This window comes from Hemitrygon akajei, chromosome 10 (assembly GCF_048418815.1).
Source record: "Hemitrygon akajei chromosome 10, sHemAka1.3, whole genome shotgun sequence".
NCBI lineage: Eukaryota > Metazoa > Chordata > Chondrichthyes > Myliobatiformes > Dasyatidae > Hemitrygon > Hemitrygon akajei.
Window position 1 is genome coordinate 30142699 of NC_133133.1, and position 17574 is coordinate 30160272.

The following is a 17574-nucleotide window of genomic DNA, read 5'->3' on the forward strand; positions in this document are numbered from 1 at the left end:
CTGAAGAGATAGTGGAGGCATTAGTAATTAGATAGTGGAGCTTTAATGAATCAATTGATTCTGGCATGGTTCCAGGGGAATGGAAAATAGCAAATGTCACTCTTCTCTTCCAGAAGGGAGAGAGGCAGAAGAAAGGAAACGATAGGCTACTTAATCTGACCTCAGTGGTTGGGAAGATGTTGGAGTCAATTGTTCAGGATGTAGTTTCAGTGTATTTGGAGTCTCATGATAAAATAGGACATAGTCTGCATGGTTTCCTGAAGGGAGATCTTCCTTGACAAGTCTGTTGGAATTATTTGAAGAAATGACAAGCAGGATAGACAAAGGAGAAACAGTTGGTGCTGTGTACTTAGATTTTCAGAGGGCTTGGATAAGGTACCACACGTGAGAGTGCTTAACAAATTAAGAGCCCAAGGTATTACAGGAAAGATACTAGCAGAGGCCAAGTGTGAGAATAAAAGGGAGCCTTTTCTGGTTGGCTGCTAGTGACTAGTGGTGTTCCAGAGGGGTCTGAGTTGGGACCACTTCTTTTTAAGTTATATGTCAATGATTTGAATGACAGAATTCATGGCTTTTATGGCCAAGTTTGCAAACAATATGAAGATAGGTGGAGAGGTAGGTAGTTTTGAGGAATTAAAGAGACTACAGAAGGAGTTAGACAGATTAAGAGAATGGGCAAAGAAATGGCAGATGGAGTACAGTGTCAGGAAGTGTATGATCATGCACTTCGGTAAAAGAAATGAAAGCCTACACTATTTTCAAAATGAAGAGAAAACTCAAATATCTGAGATGCAAGGGGACTTGGGAGTCCTTGTACAGGATTCCCCAAAGGTTAATTTGAAGGTTGAATCGGTGGTGAGGAATGCAAATGCAATATTACGGCTTTATAAGACATTGGTGAGGCCTCACTTGGAGAACTGTGAGCAGTTTTGGGCCCATTATCTTAGAAAGCATGTGCTGACATTGGAGAGTACTGTATTTGAAGGAAGTTCAGGAAAATTATTCCAGGATTGAACAGCTTGTCATATGAAGAGCGTTTGAGTCAGCAGTATAGGCTACTTTCTCTATCATATATTTTAAGCACCAGAGGAAATGTAACAACATTATCAGTATCCTGTTTTTCATAACTTGAGATACAAATAAACATCACTGAGCTCAGTGCTATAGTTACACAAATATAGTTTCATAAAGTCTAGAGAACAAAACAATGAGTCATAAGCACATTTAAAATAAGACAAAACATGAGAAAAATGCAGAACACAAGAAATTCTGCAGATGCTGGAAATCTAGAAGATGCTGGGTGAATGCAGCATCTATGGAGAGGAATAAGCAGTTGATGTTTCAAGCCAAAATTCTTCATTGGTGCTGATATCCTGAGTTCGTCCAGCATATACATATTCAACTTCATAAATGTTTATATATAATGTATCAATAGGAAATTATTAAGTCAAAGTCTGGCAAGAGAAAGGACTTGCTTTTTCCAGAGCAGCAATTTTAGTGAGAAAATTCATGACCAGCTGTGTGGAACATTTGAGGCTGTAAATTAATCTTGGATTAGCACTGTGATTGGTAAAGATGCATCAGTTTGAGGTTTCGTATGTAGACGGTTGAAAGTTATGACCGGTCTGATTCTGAAACCATGATTCTCCATGAAAATTAGATTTATTAGATCTGGAATACTGAAGGACACATGAATGGGGCTACAAATGGTTGGAAGGATATGCTTAGTGGCTACATCCCTTTTGAAACTACCGTAAAATACTTATCTGAAAAATGCACATCAAAATAAAGAGCTGGAGAGCGAGCATAAAGGACACAATTTTTTTTACTGCTAACATGGTAAGAAAAATCCAGAAATACTTTGGTGTATGGACTGTATGTATTTTAGGTGGGATAGAGCGATGGATGAACACGAGTAAATTGTATGCAGTTCTGCAATTAATACAACATTATGAGTTCAAGTTCAAATTTAATTGTCATTCAACCATGCACATATAACATCTAAATGAAACAGCATTCCTCCAGCTCTAAGATGCAAAATACAGTACATACAGTCACACACAGCACATAGTTATGATAGCATATACAGTCATAAAAAATAAATCATAATAATAGTAACCCAAGGTCCTGAGTGGCCTGAAAATTGATGGTGCATGGGATGTTGTCCCGGAGCTACGTTTCTGCAAGAGTGCAGCAGTTCCTCAGCATGAGCCACTGCAGCCACAGACAAACACAATCCAACTTGTCTTCCACTGAGCGAATGCTGGAAGGCAGGACTGATGGGAGGAGCCAGACCCCAACCCAGCATGTACTCCAGCACACCCGCTGCAGCTCTGCTCTCTCCCACTCTGCCTCTGGTGTCTCCTCCTCTGGGCGGCTGCAACAGGCACTGCCGCAGCATGAGGACCTGATCCACACAATTACCAAGGCCATGCAGCTCGCTTGCCATCGGTCTTACTAATGAACTGGACTTGCAGTATTTACATTACCAATGCCCAGTCACATTGATTGAATGAATGGCATAGTGATGATGTAAACCTCTTATAATACATATGTGTAAATTGACTGCACATTCCTTTAACACAGATATAAACCATGCCCTCAGAGATGGGTTGCAAATCAGCATTCATCCCATCAGTTACAAATTAGATCTACAAAATTATCTCAGATAGTTGCAGTACAAATAGGAATGATGAAAATTTTAAAAAACTGACTTAGCTATAATTTAATCAAGCATCTGAAAAGAATGCCAAATGAAACTTCAGTGACTTCTGGATGTAAAATGCAATCCCATTCAAAATAAGAAATGTTTCTTTTTCCTTTTATTTGATTTGTACTAAAGTAGAATTAAATTTAATAAAATCATTAAACAGATTGGTTCTGGTCAGATCAAGAAGGAAGGCATTGTACCTAAAAGAGCTGGTCTTTCTACAAGATTCAGAAGATTGGCTTTTTAAAAAGTGTAGATTAGTGAAGGAAATAAAAATTTAAAAATAGAACTTGTTATAGGTTACAGAGAAAGAATAAATTTAAGTTTGAACTGGGAAGTAGCGGATTGTGTCAACTTAAATAACATGAGATACAAAACTGGAAAGAGCTTACAACAGAAGCCTAGAATTACAGGAAACAAGGAAATAAACTGTACCAATAATAGTATTAATGAGAGGTGAGTTAGTGAGAGCAGACATATAACCTTTACCAACACTATTAATTATAAAATTATAAAAAGATCAATGTTCATAGTTGAAGTAATAATTATGATTTTACAGGTCAACTGGTATCTGAAACAGAAATGTTCTATTCTTCGAAACAAAAATGTTGGCTTATTGCATCAAATGGCAAATGTCGCAAACTAAAACAATTTATAATAAGCTTTACATCTTACATAGTTTTATGCAGTAGATCATTAGACACCAAGTTCTTTTGGGAATTAATTGGAACAAACAGCAATACAAACAGAAATTGAATTGACTTTATTTCTAACATCCGTCACATACATGAGTAAAATTAAATTACGTCTCTGTCAATGTGCAATGTATAGTAATTTGTAATAAGTAGTATGTATAACAGGACAGTCAATATAGCATAGAAATACAATTGTATCAGTGTGAATTAATCAGTCTGATGGCCTGGTGGAAGAAGCTGTCCTGGAGCCTGTTGGTCCAGGCTTTTATGCTGCGGTACCATTTCCCGGATGGTAGCAGCTGGAACAGTTTATGATTGGGATGACTCGGGTCCCCAATGATCCTTCGGGCCTTTTTTTACACACCTGGCTCTGTAAATGGCCTGAATAGTTGGAAGTTCACATCTATGGATGTGCTGGGCTGTCCACACCACTCTTTGTAGAGTCCTCCAATTGAGAGAAGTACAGTTTCCATACCAGGCAGTCAGGATGCTCTCAATTGTGCCCCTGTAGAAAGTTCTTAGGATTTGGGGATTCATTCCAAACATCTTCAACCATCTGAGATGAAAGAGGTGCTGTTGTGCTTTCTTCCACCACACAGCTGATATGTACAGACCATGTGACGTCCTTGGTGATATGCCAAGGAACTTAAAGCTGTTCACCCTCTCAACTGCAGATTCATTGTTGTCAATAGGGGTGAGCCTGTCTCCATTCCTCCTGTAGTCCACAATCAGTTCCATTGTTTTCGTGACACTGAGGCAGAGGTTGTTCTCTTGATACCACTGTGTCAGGGTGATGACTTCTTCTCTGTAGGCTGACTCTTTATTATTTTAGATAAGGCCAATCAATGTAGTATCATCTGTAAATTTAATTAGCAGATTGGAGCTATGGGTGGTGGCACAGTCATGTTTACAGAGAGTAAAGGAGGATATTTAGGACACAGCCCTGAGGGGCTCCTATGTTGAGGGTGAGAGAGCCCACTCTTACCACCTGCTGGTGATCTGACAGGACGTCCAGTATCCAGCTGCACAAGGCAGGGTGAAGGCCGAGATTTCTGAGCTCCTTGTTAAAACTGGAGAGGATTATGGTGTTGTATGCTGAATTGTAGTCCAAGAAAAGCATTCTCACATAAGCATCTTTCTTCTCGAGATGTATAAGGATGTAATAACCCCAACTGTTGCTATTGTGTCATCTGTCGATCGGTTGTATTGGTAGGTGAATTGTAGGGGTCCAGTGTGGGTGGTAGCAAGCTGCAGATGGAGTCCTTGACCAGCCTCTCAAAGCATTTGCTTATTATTGAGGTGAGTGCAACAGGATGCCAGTCATTCAGACATGTTACCTTGGTCTTTTCAGGTACAGGAACAATAGTGGATGTTTTGAAGCAGGAGGGCACTCTACACAGGGAGAGGGAGAGATTAAAAATGTCTGCAAACACACCTTCCGGTTGTGCCGCTCATATCCTGAGTACGTGCCCCGGGATGCCGTCTGGTCCCGCAGGCTTGCAACTGTCCATTCGTTGAAAACACCTGCGTACTTCATCCTCAGAGAGGCAGGTCGCTTTGGTGGCTCTCTTCGGGGCCTCAGTGTTGGAGGCATTGAACAGAGTGTAAAAAAGATTTAGCTCATCTGGGAGGGAGGCAATGATGTTGGTAGCACCACTGCGCTTAGCTTTGAAGTCTGCAATGGAGTGCAGACCTTGCCATAAGCTGCGTGTGTGTTGTTGGTGGTGAGTTGTGTCTGTATTGTCATTTCGCTGCCCAGATGACTTTGATGAAATAGGACTTAAGAAGGATGTTGCTTACATATGATTGATGCACACTCCGGTGATCAGGAACAAATTTAGTGATTGGTGTTCAATGCTGAGATACATCCTAGGATGTGCTGGGACACATTATCAGTGATGTAACCTGGATTATTTGGTCTTTCAATATCAGTCACACTCACCAAGGGAACCCAGTCAGGCCCCAGCTTGTGTCTCAGCAGCACTGGTCCACTGGCCACACCTCTTGATCCATAGCCATCAGAAAGCATCCTCAACAACCCATGACGGTCCTGATGGTTCTTTTCCCGCAATGCCAAGGAGACAGTAGGCTCCTTAGAGAGAGCAGCCACCGAAACCTCCACACCCCACCTTGCATTGTGCCATCTAACCGTGTCTTTGGCAATGCTCTACCAACTCCTGGTATTTGGCCTTGTCACTTCCACCATGACCACCTGCTTTGAGGATTCTGACAGAATGGCCATGGCAGGCCTCAGTGATGATGATGTGATGAAATCAGGGAACTTTAATTGCTTGCCAAGATCAACTCAGTTGTCAGTCAGATGCCCTGGTGAGCAGCAAGCTGGTGATCTGGGCTGAGGCTATGGTTGATCTCCAGATTTGACAAAAGCTATGACTTTCTGGGTTGACGGAGGTGCTTACTACTGTAAATGGCTGAGATATATTCTGCCACTGCCTTCAGCACCTAGTCATGGCGCGAGTGGTGACAGCCTTCTCCCAGGGCATTGGGCAGCTGCTGAGGATGTGTTCCAGGGTTCCTCTGCCAGGGCAGAGAGGACATGATGGTGTCTCACTTTTACCCCAAGCAAAAAGATTTGCTAGATTAAGCAAGACATTGTACACAACCTGGATAATGAACTTGATGCAAAGAGCTTCTGTCTGCCAGATACTGGACCAGGAGATCTACGCTCCCACCTTGTACAAGCTCTCTTTTGCCCATTCCTACCATCCTAGTGGTGCGCACTTCCTTGACAGCTGCTCACACCTCTTCCTGAACAATTTTGTGTCTGTCCTGGCCCTGGGTCCTGTCAAAGCAGGTTGAAGGGAAGCTGTCCAGCCCCGCCTGACCAGAATCCGCCATCCCTATCAGATCTCTGTACCTCAGACATGACTCAGCCATCTCTACTACGTACTGGGCCTTCCATTTCCTGCCTATCTGGACCTCAATGCCTGTTGACAAGACTTTGGGGTCGCTGGAATCTCTGTACAGCAACAATTCTCTTGTATGGGAAACTGTAAACTCCTCTTTCAGTCTGCTGAAAGGAAGCTGCAGTTTGTTCCTCTTCTTGTACAGAACAATGCTGTTCAGGCCCCTTGGGAGGAGCCAGCCATCTTCAAAGGTAGTCGGCTTGGGTAGGCAGCTCATATACCAACAAGGCCAAGAGGCTTTGGGGGAGGATGCCATGTTGGTAGATGCAGGCTTTGAACTTGCCAGCTAGGCCTGACTTGTCCACACTGGTGAGCCAGATTTCTGACTCCTTGCTGGTCTTCTGGATGGCAGCCGCATCTTTTAGACTGCAAAGACCTTCCTCAGGCTCTTGATTTGTTTCTCAGAGATGGGTGGGATAGCAATACCATCCATAAGACCATATGATATAGGAGAAGAATTAGACCATCATGAGTCAGCTCCACCATTCCATCATGGCCGATCCCAGATCCCACTCAACGTCATACACCTGCCATATCCTTTGATGACCTGACCGATGAGGAAACTATCAACCTCTGCCTTAAATATACTCACGGATTTGGCTTCCACCGCAGTCTGTGGCAGAGCATTCCACAGATTCACTACTCTCTGGCTAACAGAAATCCTCCTTACCTAATAACTATAATTTAGAAGATTGAGGGGGGATCTTATTGAAACGTATAAAATTCTAAAGGGATTGGACAGGCTAGATGCAGGAAGATGGTTTCCGATGTTGGGGGAGTCCAGAACAAGGGGTCACAATTTAAGGATAAAGGGGAAGCCTTTTAGGACCGAGATGAGGAAAAACTTCTTCACACAGAGACTGGTGAATCCGTGGAATTCTCTGCCACAGGAAACAGTTGAGGCCAGTTCATTGGCTATATTTAAGAGGAAGTTAGATATGGCCCTTGTGGCTAAAGGGATCAGGGGGTATGGAGAGAAAGCAGGTACAGGGTTCCGAGTTGGATGATCAGCCATGATCATACTGAATGGCGGTGCAGGCTCGAAGGGCCGAATGGCCTACTCCTGCACCTACTTTCTATGTTGCTATGTTTTTGTACTTATTTGTTATATTTATCAGGAATGCTGCATACACAGGGTCCTTAATATTGTCAATGATTCCTCCCATCTGTCCAACGATCTCTTAGATTCTGCACCCCCACTGCCCCCATCAGCATTAGGACAAGAACCGTTAGGATGGGAAATGGTTTGTTCCCCTATGACAAAAGACTTCTGACCTCCGTGCCACCACCAAGGTCTCATCACATATGAAGCACCAGTTGTTTACTTTTCAACTTGTATCATGTCATATATGCACCTTATTATTTGTTAATTTATTTTTAGTAATATTACTTTATGTGTTAAGTGTATGAGTTATGGGTATTGCGTATTGCACCTTGGTCTGAAGGAACGTTATCTCATTTGGTGGTATACATGCCCACGGTTGAAAATGAACTTGATATTTGTCAATAAAGAGAGATCTTCACATGCCCTTCGTCATAAAAATGATCACTAAATACATTAACTACAGGGCTTCTGATCAGATTCCTAGATTGGTCAATCCCAGCCAGGGCAGCAACTCATCAAATTACAGGTGACCATAGCAGCCTTTGCCATGGAAACGAAAAACAAAACTTTAAAAGTTGCTACTTGATCACTGCCCCGTTATTGCAGGTATTTACATTCTGATCGGAAGAGGGTGAAGCACAGAGAACTTCAGACAAGAATATTAGGAAAGTCACAAACCAAACCACTAAACATCAGTCTTGAGTGTGAAATAATCAACAGTATTCACTGAAAATGCCAAAAGCATGTCTTCCTACAAAGCAGAAGGGGAAAAAAATCCTGAAAACATCTATAGAAGTTAGAAGACAAATTTTCTTACCATCTTCCTGTTTCAAATTCCTCTCAATGTTTGCCACACAGGATGCGCAGGTCATGCCAGTAACCTGAATAAAACATTTTTCTGGAGCCAGAGACCCTGTGTTCTGTGAAGTGATGCCCAGCTCCTGGGGTGGCAACTCTTCTTTGACTTTGGTTTCACAAATACCATTTCTTATTTTTTTGTCTTTGATGGACACTTTGGGCAAAACTTCTGTTATTATCATTGCAGGTTCTGTGTTCCCTATAATAACATAATGTGCATTCCATTATCAGATACAGTAAATTAAATCATAAGGCATAGAAGCAGAATTAGACGATTCAGCTCATTAAGTCTGCTCTGTCACTTTCTCATGGCTGATTAGTTATCTACCTCAAACCCACTCTCTTGCCTTCTCCCATAACCTTTGACACCCTTATTAATCAAGAACCTATCAACCTTTGCTTTAAACACACACAATGACTTGACCTCCACAGCCACCTGCAGCAATAATTTCCACAGATTCACCGCCCTCTGGCTAGAGAATTGCATTAAAGTAATAAGTGTACATGAATGCATTAAGACCAGCAATTTAGCAAGTTTCCTTTTGATACCAGAAATTTGTTATCCATAGTGTTAGTAAGTATAATAATATCTCAAAATCACATCCCAGAAGAGCCTCTGCATATCTCAGCAAGTACAGCAATCACCCGTGCTTTTGACTGGAGTTACTAATTTATTTGTTATAACTAGTGTGTCTGAGACTATACCAGACATCCACAAAAAGGTGGCAGTCATTTGCGTTCACTGTTTCTGAACCCAGCTAACAGAATAATTTACATTTTTTCTTCTTTTAGTAATTTCAAAAGGAGCTCCCAACACTCAATAGTGTCAATTAATACTTAAGCCTTGACACTGAGCACTTCTAATTAACTGATTACAAGAGAACAACACTACAACCAAGCATATAATTTCCTCATATAATGTATCCAACTGCAATAGGAGCTGATGCATGGGGTTCACGAATGAGAAGACTAGCTGTTTATTTTCTTCTCCTGATCCAAGAACAGTAAGGTTACCTTAAGCATTGATTTGAACTCTGGCCAACATTGTCAATTTTCAAAAGCTGTATAGTAGTTCACTTTCATAGTCTACAGTGTTTACGTTTACCAGTGAAATATTGTTTAAACTCTAATTGTATGCCCACCATAAATAAATAGGCAAAATACTCCTTTAGGATTTTGCAACAATTATTTTGCTTCGCACTTCAGACACATAATTTAAGAGGGTAATGTCAGTACTTTAGTGTTAATGCATATATTGACTCTGTAAAATACAGCACAAGTTTCATAACTAAAATGGACTAACATCCAGATGTCTGAATCGCTGACATGAAGTAGGATTTGAATTCTTCCATGACAGCTGGGGAACCAAAATTCAATCTAAAATTTAAAAAAGTTATTAACAGAAATGGCAACTATGAAATGACTGGATAATGATAAAATGCTAACTGGCTTACTCATCTCCATGAAGGAAGGAGATCTGCCATCACAAGGTGTGATTGACCCTCAACTAGATTCTAAATGGTTTAACCAGGAAAGCCCACAAACTGTAAATGAATAAATTAAAGGTAGGTTGGAACCAAGCACAACAATAAACAAGAAATGGATGTGGTTGTGCCTCCACTGATTACTCTGGACAACAAAAATTTTGCTTCCTGAATACTTTTGAGTGTATCATATGGATTTTGGGCTGCTTACATTGAAAATCACCATGAAACTTCCCTATCGCTCAACATTTTTTTTGAAGTTGTCCATATTTGTCACTTCAATTCATAATTCAAGTCAGAATAACTAATGCCAAGATTAAGGAAGACATTTCAGTTGGTCCACAAATCAAACAGGTCATCAATGACAGGCAATTTGAAGAACTTCTAGTGAGACCGTTGAAAATCACATGGAAGGCACCAAACTGCGTGCAGCTGGTTGACAACATACTTCAAGCATACTAGAACTATGAAATGTAACTTGTCACTAAAGATTCATTTTCTACATTTCCACTTAGACTTCTTCCTTGCAAATCTTGGCACTGTTAGTGACGAACATGGTGAAAGGTTTCACCAGGACATTGTGGTCATGGAGAAATGGTGTCAGGACAACTAGAATCCATCAATGCTGGCTGATTATTCTTGGACAATTAAACAAGAAGTCTCAGACTCTAAGTACAAACATAAATCTTTTAAAATTTTTTTTAAACTTAGTTGAACTATTACAAAGTGGCAGCACCATTATGCAATTAAATGCATTATATTCAATGAAAGTTAATTTCTTGTTTCTCCAAATTTCTACATGATACAAGCAGTGTGAAATATTTGTGTTCAGCTTCCAGCAGTCTATCATAAACAAAAAAAATTCTGAGAAAGCACCACTTCTGAAAAAATTTGTTGTCCAGTGTTACAAGAGTGGTTATAATCTAGAACCAAACTATTCACCTTGTCTTTTGAGATCACAAGACTCCAAAAGGAAGATGAGAAGTTGATGTGTGAGATTTTAGAAGGAACAGCTATTTGCATTAAAGTGAATTACCTGGAAGAATGGCATCAAATCCCATATCATCTATCATGTCCCTCAGCTCCTCAGGGTTGGTAAATAGAGGATCGTATTCCACAGTTCCATTCTGCTGTGCCAGAGAAACTTGAACTGACATCACTCCACTTTTACCGGAAAGATTTTCCTCTATAGTCCTCACACAGGAATTACAAGTCATTCCTTTTATATTAATCACCGCCACACTGCTCAGTTGATGTTGTTTTGATTCAAAAGTTGGTTGAATTGAAGACACCAATGGATGTTGTGCAACAATAGGGGCAGATTTTGCAGACTGACATTCATCAGGGAGAAAAACTTTGAAATTTCCAGGAGGTAAGGCCTCAATAGCTTGTTGTAAGGCATTTGAAGTGATCATGGTTGGGTTGTATTGTATAAGAGCACTCTTACTTTCCAAAGAAACTTTGATTTTGTGCACAGCAGTAAGTTCAGATATGTTACTTTCAATGTTTGTTACACAGGAAGTGCAGTGCATGCCATCTATTCTAAGAATCAGATTTGTTAGATTGTTAGTCACCTCTTGTACAGTACTTTTTGTTGCCTGAGTTGCATTTATTAGACGTTCAATGTCAACGTCCAGTTTCATAGGTTTGGCCTTGGTCTTGATTGTGGCAAAGAAGCCAGCACTTTCGATTTGACTTCTGAGGTCCTCTGGTGTAATGAGGTGAGCTTGGTACACAATTGTAGCTTCCTGGCTATTCAAGGAAACTAAAAGAAACATCATTTTATTCACAAATAATAAAATTGTTAGAATTAAACAGACAAAAAAAAATCTTGCAGAACTTAATTGTTTCAATTACTACAATAAAAATGCAACCCTTCCAATAGTTTTTAATGGATAAAAACTCAAGATACATTTTCCATTGTTGAATTTTTCTCTAAATTGGCCAGCATTTTATATTTATCATTTACTTTCCCATATTAACACTACAGAGATAGCTTCATGCTGCTCTTTGAAAATAATTTCTTGTTTTTTCATTTTGAGACACAAAGAATGCAATGGACTGTGATTCTTGCATATTTATTTGATGAAACAAACTAATGGTTTATTTTGGTCACCTTTTTTAAGGTAATCGTTTATTAAGATTAAGGTTAACTATTTGTCACCTATACATCAAAATATACAGTGAAATGCATCATTTGTATCAAATCAGCGAGGTATATGCTGGGCAGCCCACCAATGTGGGCACATTTCCAGCATCAATATAGCATGCCTACAACTCACTAACCCTAACTATAATGAATGTCTTTGGATTACAGGAGAAAACTTGAGCATTCAGAGGAAACCCACGCGGTCATAGGGAAAATGATTAAACTCATTGACAGGAATGGTGATTGCTGGCACAGTAATAGCATTACGCTAACCGCTACGCCACTATGTCATGTCATATTATTACTGCATTTTACCAAAATTTGCTAAAGCTATCCATCTCCATCAAGAGGCAATCATCACCCCTTTTGGAAGATTGTGGTACAAATCCTATAACATCAAACCAACTACAATTTGGACTGATTATCTTTCACAGAAGTGAGAGACTACTACATTAACAGAAGAGCAGATTTCCAACTAATTCTTTAAATTGCTGCTAAGTTTGCTTTCTCAGCTGGATATAAGCAATGGCTATTTTCAACAACAGCAGGGATTTTCCAGAGCATTTGTGCAGAATTATAATTTACAACGCCCAACACAGATTGTCAGGTTCAGTTTTAGAGATCTTTCAACATGGACATTGGCTACAATATCATAAATGGAAGTACAATTTGTCATACTTTGTTGGCTGTAAAGCACATTGAGCTATCCTGAAGTCATGGTGGGCATACCTTCAGCTGTTAGCACTAGGAATGGTACACAGAATAAGGAAAAGGAAGAAAATTGAATTTTTAAAATTACCTTTAATACGTTGAACACCCTGCAGCTTCCCAACCTTGCCTTCAATTGTGCTGCAGCAGGAGTGACAAGTCATTCCTTCTATCCTCATCTTCACCACCATTTCACTGTCTTGTGTCAGCTGATTTTCCTCGGGCATCAACTGCTTCTTGTCTCCAGCCATGTCAACAATATCTTCATTCAAACTTGCTGTGTTGGAGACCGAAGGCAGGGCCCCATCATCTTCAACAGGTGGCTTTTTCCTCTTCTCATCTTTTATAGCGGATGCTTGGTTTCCAAGCTGCTGGCAAGGCTGGAGAGTCAGGCTGGGGTCATTGTGAAGGGCTGATTCTGGTGTAACGGGCACTGGACTTGTGTCAGTCAGAGCAGCTTCAAAACCCATATCATCAATTGCTTCCTGCAGCGACTCAGGGGACTGGAACTCTGGATTGTACACAATAGCTGCATTATGGTTTTCAAGTGACACCTGTATAAAAAGAGAAACTGAAAACTGAAATGCTCTCCAAGGGCTTTCAAAAAACCAGAGGGCAACTAGAGTAAAATAATACATTCAACCTCAAAAGAATGAAGTTAAAACAGAAGGACAAATTATGCTCACCCATAGGGAGCAGTTTGCTATGTTTTCTTTCACTCAGCTCATCACAGACCTCCAGTCAGACAAGATCCACAGGTCGATACCAGAACACCTGACCTTCCATTGGCCTTAGCACTGAACCCAACAATGGAATGGTGATGAACTGACCTGAGAGGACACGTGTACTGTGTTCCTTTTCCTGAGCTTCCGTTGCACAACTCCATTCTTTTCATTAAATTTCCATACACTTGAATGTGGTAACGGATGCTAGATTTCAAGTTTAGCACAAGTAAATGGCTTATTCTTTGTTAATATTCTTAATTTTTTAAAAATACTAATTTCTTCATAATTTTTCCCCAATTTAAAAAAAAACATTTAAGCCTCTTATATGGTTTTAAAGATCTGTGATTATTAGGGACATCTGGAAAGAGTTCAAAGGCCTTTGAATGTAGTCAGCTGTCAAATGGCTAACAAGGCATACCAGGAACTTTGCAGGAGGTTATCACCTGATACAATCACCACTCCACTTAGTGGCAGATAATCACCATGGCAATCCCTGAATATCCAGATCAGGCTAGTACAAAGACACATCAAGCTCAGGCAATCAGCCAACTTAATACAATCCAGCCTAATACAGTGCATTACAGTTAATTTGACCCACTGGTTAATTGGGACAGCCACTTACTTGGGACAATTTTTAAAGAACAAACCGTTTCTAATTACCTGCTAAACACTACACTGTTCTTTGAGTGAACAGATTTTAAACAGTCAGTTGTGTGTGTTTGCGTTCAAAAAGCAGTGATTTTTGTCACTGATAGTTGGCGAGAAATAAGCAGTAAGACAATTCAGAAATGTTTCGCTCACTGCGGTTTCGAGCATTCACGCTTGAAGATGCCAGAGACAGCCGGGAATTAAAATTAAATGATTTCACTCTACTTCAACAAGGTAGGAGTACACATAATTTGAAGGTATTGACAATCATCTTCAATGTTGTAATAAAAATGAAAATTTGGAGGATACAATCGTCGATGGCACTGCATGAAGGCGGTCCATTATTGACACTCGCTGTTAGCACTGAGTTTGCTCAGTTAGTGTCAATCAAAAGAACGCAACAGGGTACACTGAATGAATTTCTCTGTCGGTAACTACTAGGAACTGATACCACAGTATTATAGTACTATGGTAGTATTGGCAATGTTCTAACTAGTTCTGAATTTCATTTAAATACATAAATTGCTTCTCAGTTTTTTTTGTACCTTTTTAACTATTTCCATGAAACTTCAGCTAATTGGAGCAGCACTTAATTGAACCAAAATGTATTGGTCCTGATGTGTCCCAATTAATCGGAATCCAACATTTTTCTCCAAAGCATCTCGCATTCCCACCATCAAAATGTTTATTAGCAAGTAAACACATGCTCAAAAGCTTTGGATACAATAGAGAAATACTTTATAACGCAGCACATTTTCAATTAAGCTTTACTTCTGCAGATTTTCAATTTTATCATTAATCATCATGAAAGAACAAATCAGATTGTAAAGGCCAGATGTTAAGGCTCAAAGGTTCACTTTATTATCGAAGTATGTATGAAGAATACAACTCTAAGATCGTCTTCTCTAGATAGCCATGAAAAACCATGGAGGTCGATGAAAAAGACATCAACCACTCCCCCCCCCACCCCGTAGGAAAGAGAAAAAGAAACAAAAACTCGCAAACCCCAAATCCCCTCCCTCGCACAAAAACGGCAGCTAGAACATCAAACCCCAAACCCCCAACACTCTCCCTCGCAAAAAACATATCAGCCAGGAGAAAAAAATAGCAACAATAACATCAAACCCCAAACCCCCAGCACTCTCCCTTGCAAAAATCTAACATATCAGCCAGAAGGAGAAAAAAAACAGCAATAATAACATCAAACCCCAAGCCCCCAACCCCCTCTCTCGCACAGAAATAACTAACAGATCTCCCACATGGAAAAACACCACGAAGAACATCAGAGCCCCAAGTCCCCAACCCTTCCCTCTCTCAAAAACTAACATATCGCCCACAAGAACATGCAACCCCAAGCCCACCAATTGGCAACAAGACACAGAAACCTGAAGGAGACCAATATAAACTATAGCCCACACCAATAATCACGTAAATCTCAGAATCTGAAAACATTATCCGTCAACAGCGAGGACAGCGACTGCTGGAACTCAGTCCTTCTGTGGACAGCAACTACTGACCCACAGCCTCCAATGAGAGCGACCGGCTCTTCGAGGAAGCCCATTGATCGCTGTCCTCTTCTGGAATTCTCTTGGAGACAGCAGAGCGCTAGATCATTCGATCAAACTTCAAACCATAAGTCACAGGCTCCAACAGTTGCCAAAACACAATTAAAATAAAAAGAATAAGTAGAAGACATAGAAAAAGTTAAATAATTGCCTATTTGGAGTTGTCGCCTGAGGAATCATTGTTCACTGGCGCCATCTTGACTAGAAGACATACTGCTGAACAACCAGCTCCACAAAGCAATTCCTTTTTTAAAATAATGTTGTGCAAAATATTTAAAACATTTAAAAGAGGACATGCCCTCTTTGCATTATTGCCACCAGAGGTGGTGGTACAGGAGCAACACACACACACACACACTCACTCTGCTGTAGGAACTCAGCAGGCCAGGCAGCATCTGTGGAAAAGAATACAGGCGATGTTTCAGGCCAAGACCCTTTAGCAGGACTCATCAGGAGATACAGGAGCCTGAGGATGCACACTCGGTGTTTTAGGAACAGCTTGTTCCCTCTGTCATCAGATTTCTGAACAATCCATAAACTCATGAACACTACCTCACTATTTTGTTCTCTTTTTACACCCCTTAAAAATATTTCTTACTGTAACATACTAGTTTTGTTTTGTATTGCACTGTATTGCTGTTGCAAAACAAAAAAATTGCATGACATGTCAGTAATAATAAACCTCATTCTGATTCACTATATAGAATTGCTATTTAATTCATTTTCATATTTTCAATCAATGCCAGTCCACAGAATGATCCTATTAATTCCATTTCCCTACTTACCTCCTCACCTATCAACTCCACCAAATATCCCACTTGCTGCCTAGACTAGGGGTAATTTATAGATGCCAATTACCTTCCAACCAGCATGCTTTAGGACTGAGAGCAGAACAATGTAGTCAGACAGAAGAGATGCAAATTCTACAGAGAGAGTACCCAAGCTCAAGATCAAGCCCAGGTCACTGAAGCTGAGCCATCAGCTGCATCAAATGAATACAGGCATCAGCTGACATGGCACTGAGCCAGGCTGCCAGAAATCCAGAGTTTCTAGTTTGTCCGGAAATTTCCGATTTTAAAAAACAATGGGTTCTGGTTAATTAATACCCTAAGCATAGATATGAATTTCCACCAGCCGCAGATTAAAAAACATGGAAATCTTTGAATTTTAGATTATTTCAGCCTCAGCAAGAATCAAAGGCACTTGCAATAAATATAATGTATATATATATATATATATATATACACACACACACATATATATAATAAATAATGTATTTATTTATTATACAATAAATTTAAAATTAATCAAATTGTTAATCCCCAATTTTGGTGGCAGACCACAAAACATGGGAACAGAATTAGGCCATTCAGTCATCAAGTCTGTTCCGCCATTCTATCCTGGCTGATCCCAGATCAAACTCAACCCCACACACCTGCCTTCTTGCCATATCCTTTGATGCCCTGACTGATCAGGAAACGATCAACTTCCGCCTTAAATATACCTACGGTCTTGGCCTTCACTGCAGTCTGTGACAGAGCATTACAGAGATTCACTACTCTCTGTTTAAAAAAAAATCCTCTTTACCTCTGTTATAAAGGGTCACACCTCACTCTTGAGGCTGTGCCCTCTACTTCTGGATACCTCCACCATAGGACACATCCTCTCCACATCCACCCTATCCAGTCCTTTTAACATTCGGTAGGTTTCAATGATTTTTCTAAGTTCCAGTGCTTACAGGTCCAAAGCTGCCAAATGCTCCTCATGTTAACCCTTCCATTCCCAGAATCATCCTCGTGAACCTCCTCTGGACTCTCTCCAATGACAACACATCCTTTCTGAGATACGGGGACCAAAACTGTTGACAATACTCCAAGTGCAGCCTGACTAGTGTCTTATAAAGGCTCAGCATTATCTCCTTGCTTTTATATTCTATTCCCCTTGAAATAAATGCCAACATTGCATTTGCCTTCTTTACTACAGACTCAACCTGTAAATTA

At 40.3% G+C, this 17574-nt stretch overlaps 1 protein-coding gene across 1 annotated transcript in view; it reads right to left on the reverse strand.

Moving 5' to 3' along the window:
• Positions 1 to 17574, reverse strand: part of atp7a (ATPase copper transporting alpha) — an 80993-nt gene that overhangs the window by 49873 nt on the left and 13546 nt on the right. Inside the window, exons 3-5 of the mRNA XM_073057985.1 lie at positions 12728 to 13190; positions 10816 to 11544; positions 8255 to 8494 (exon numbers count right to left, since the gene is read on the reverse strand). Coding sequence (XP_072914086.1) covers positions 8255 to 8494; positions 10816 to 11544; positions 12728 to 13190 — 1432 coding nt within the window. The remainder of the gene's footprint in view (positions 1 to 8254; positions 8495 to 10815; positions 11545 to 12727; positions 13191 to 17574) is intronic.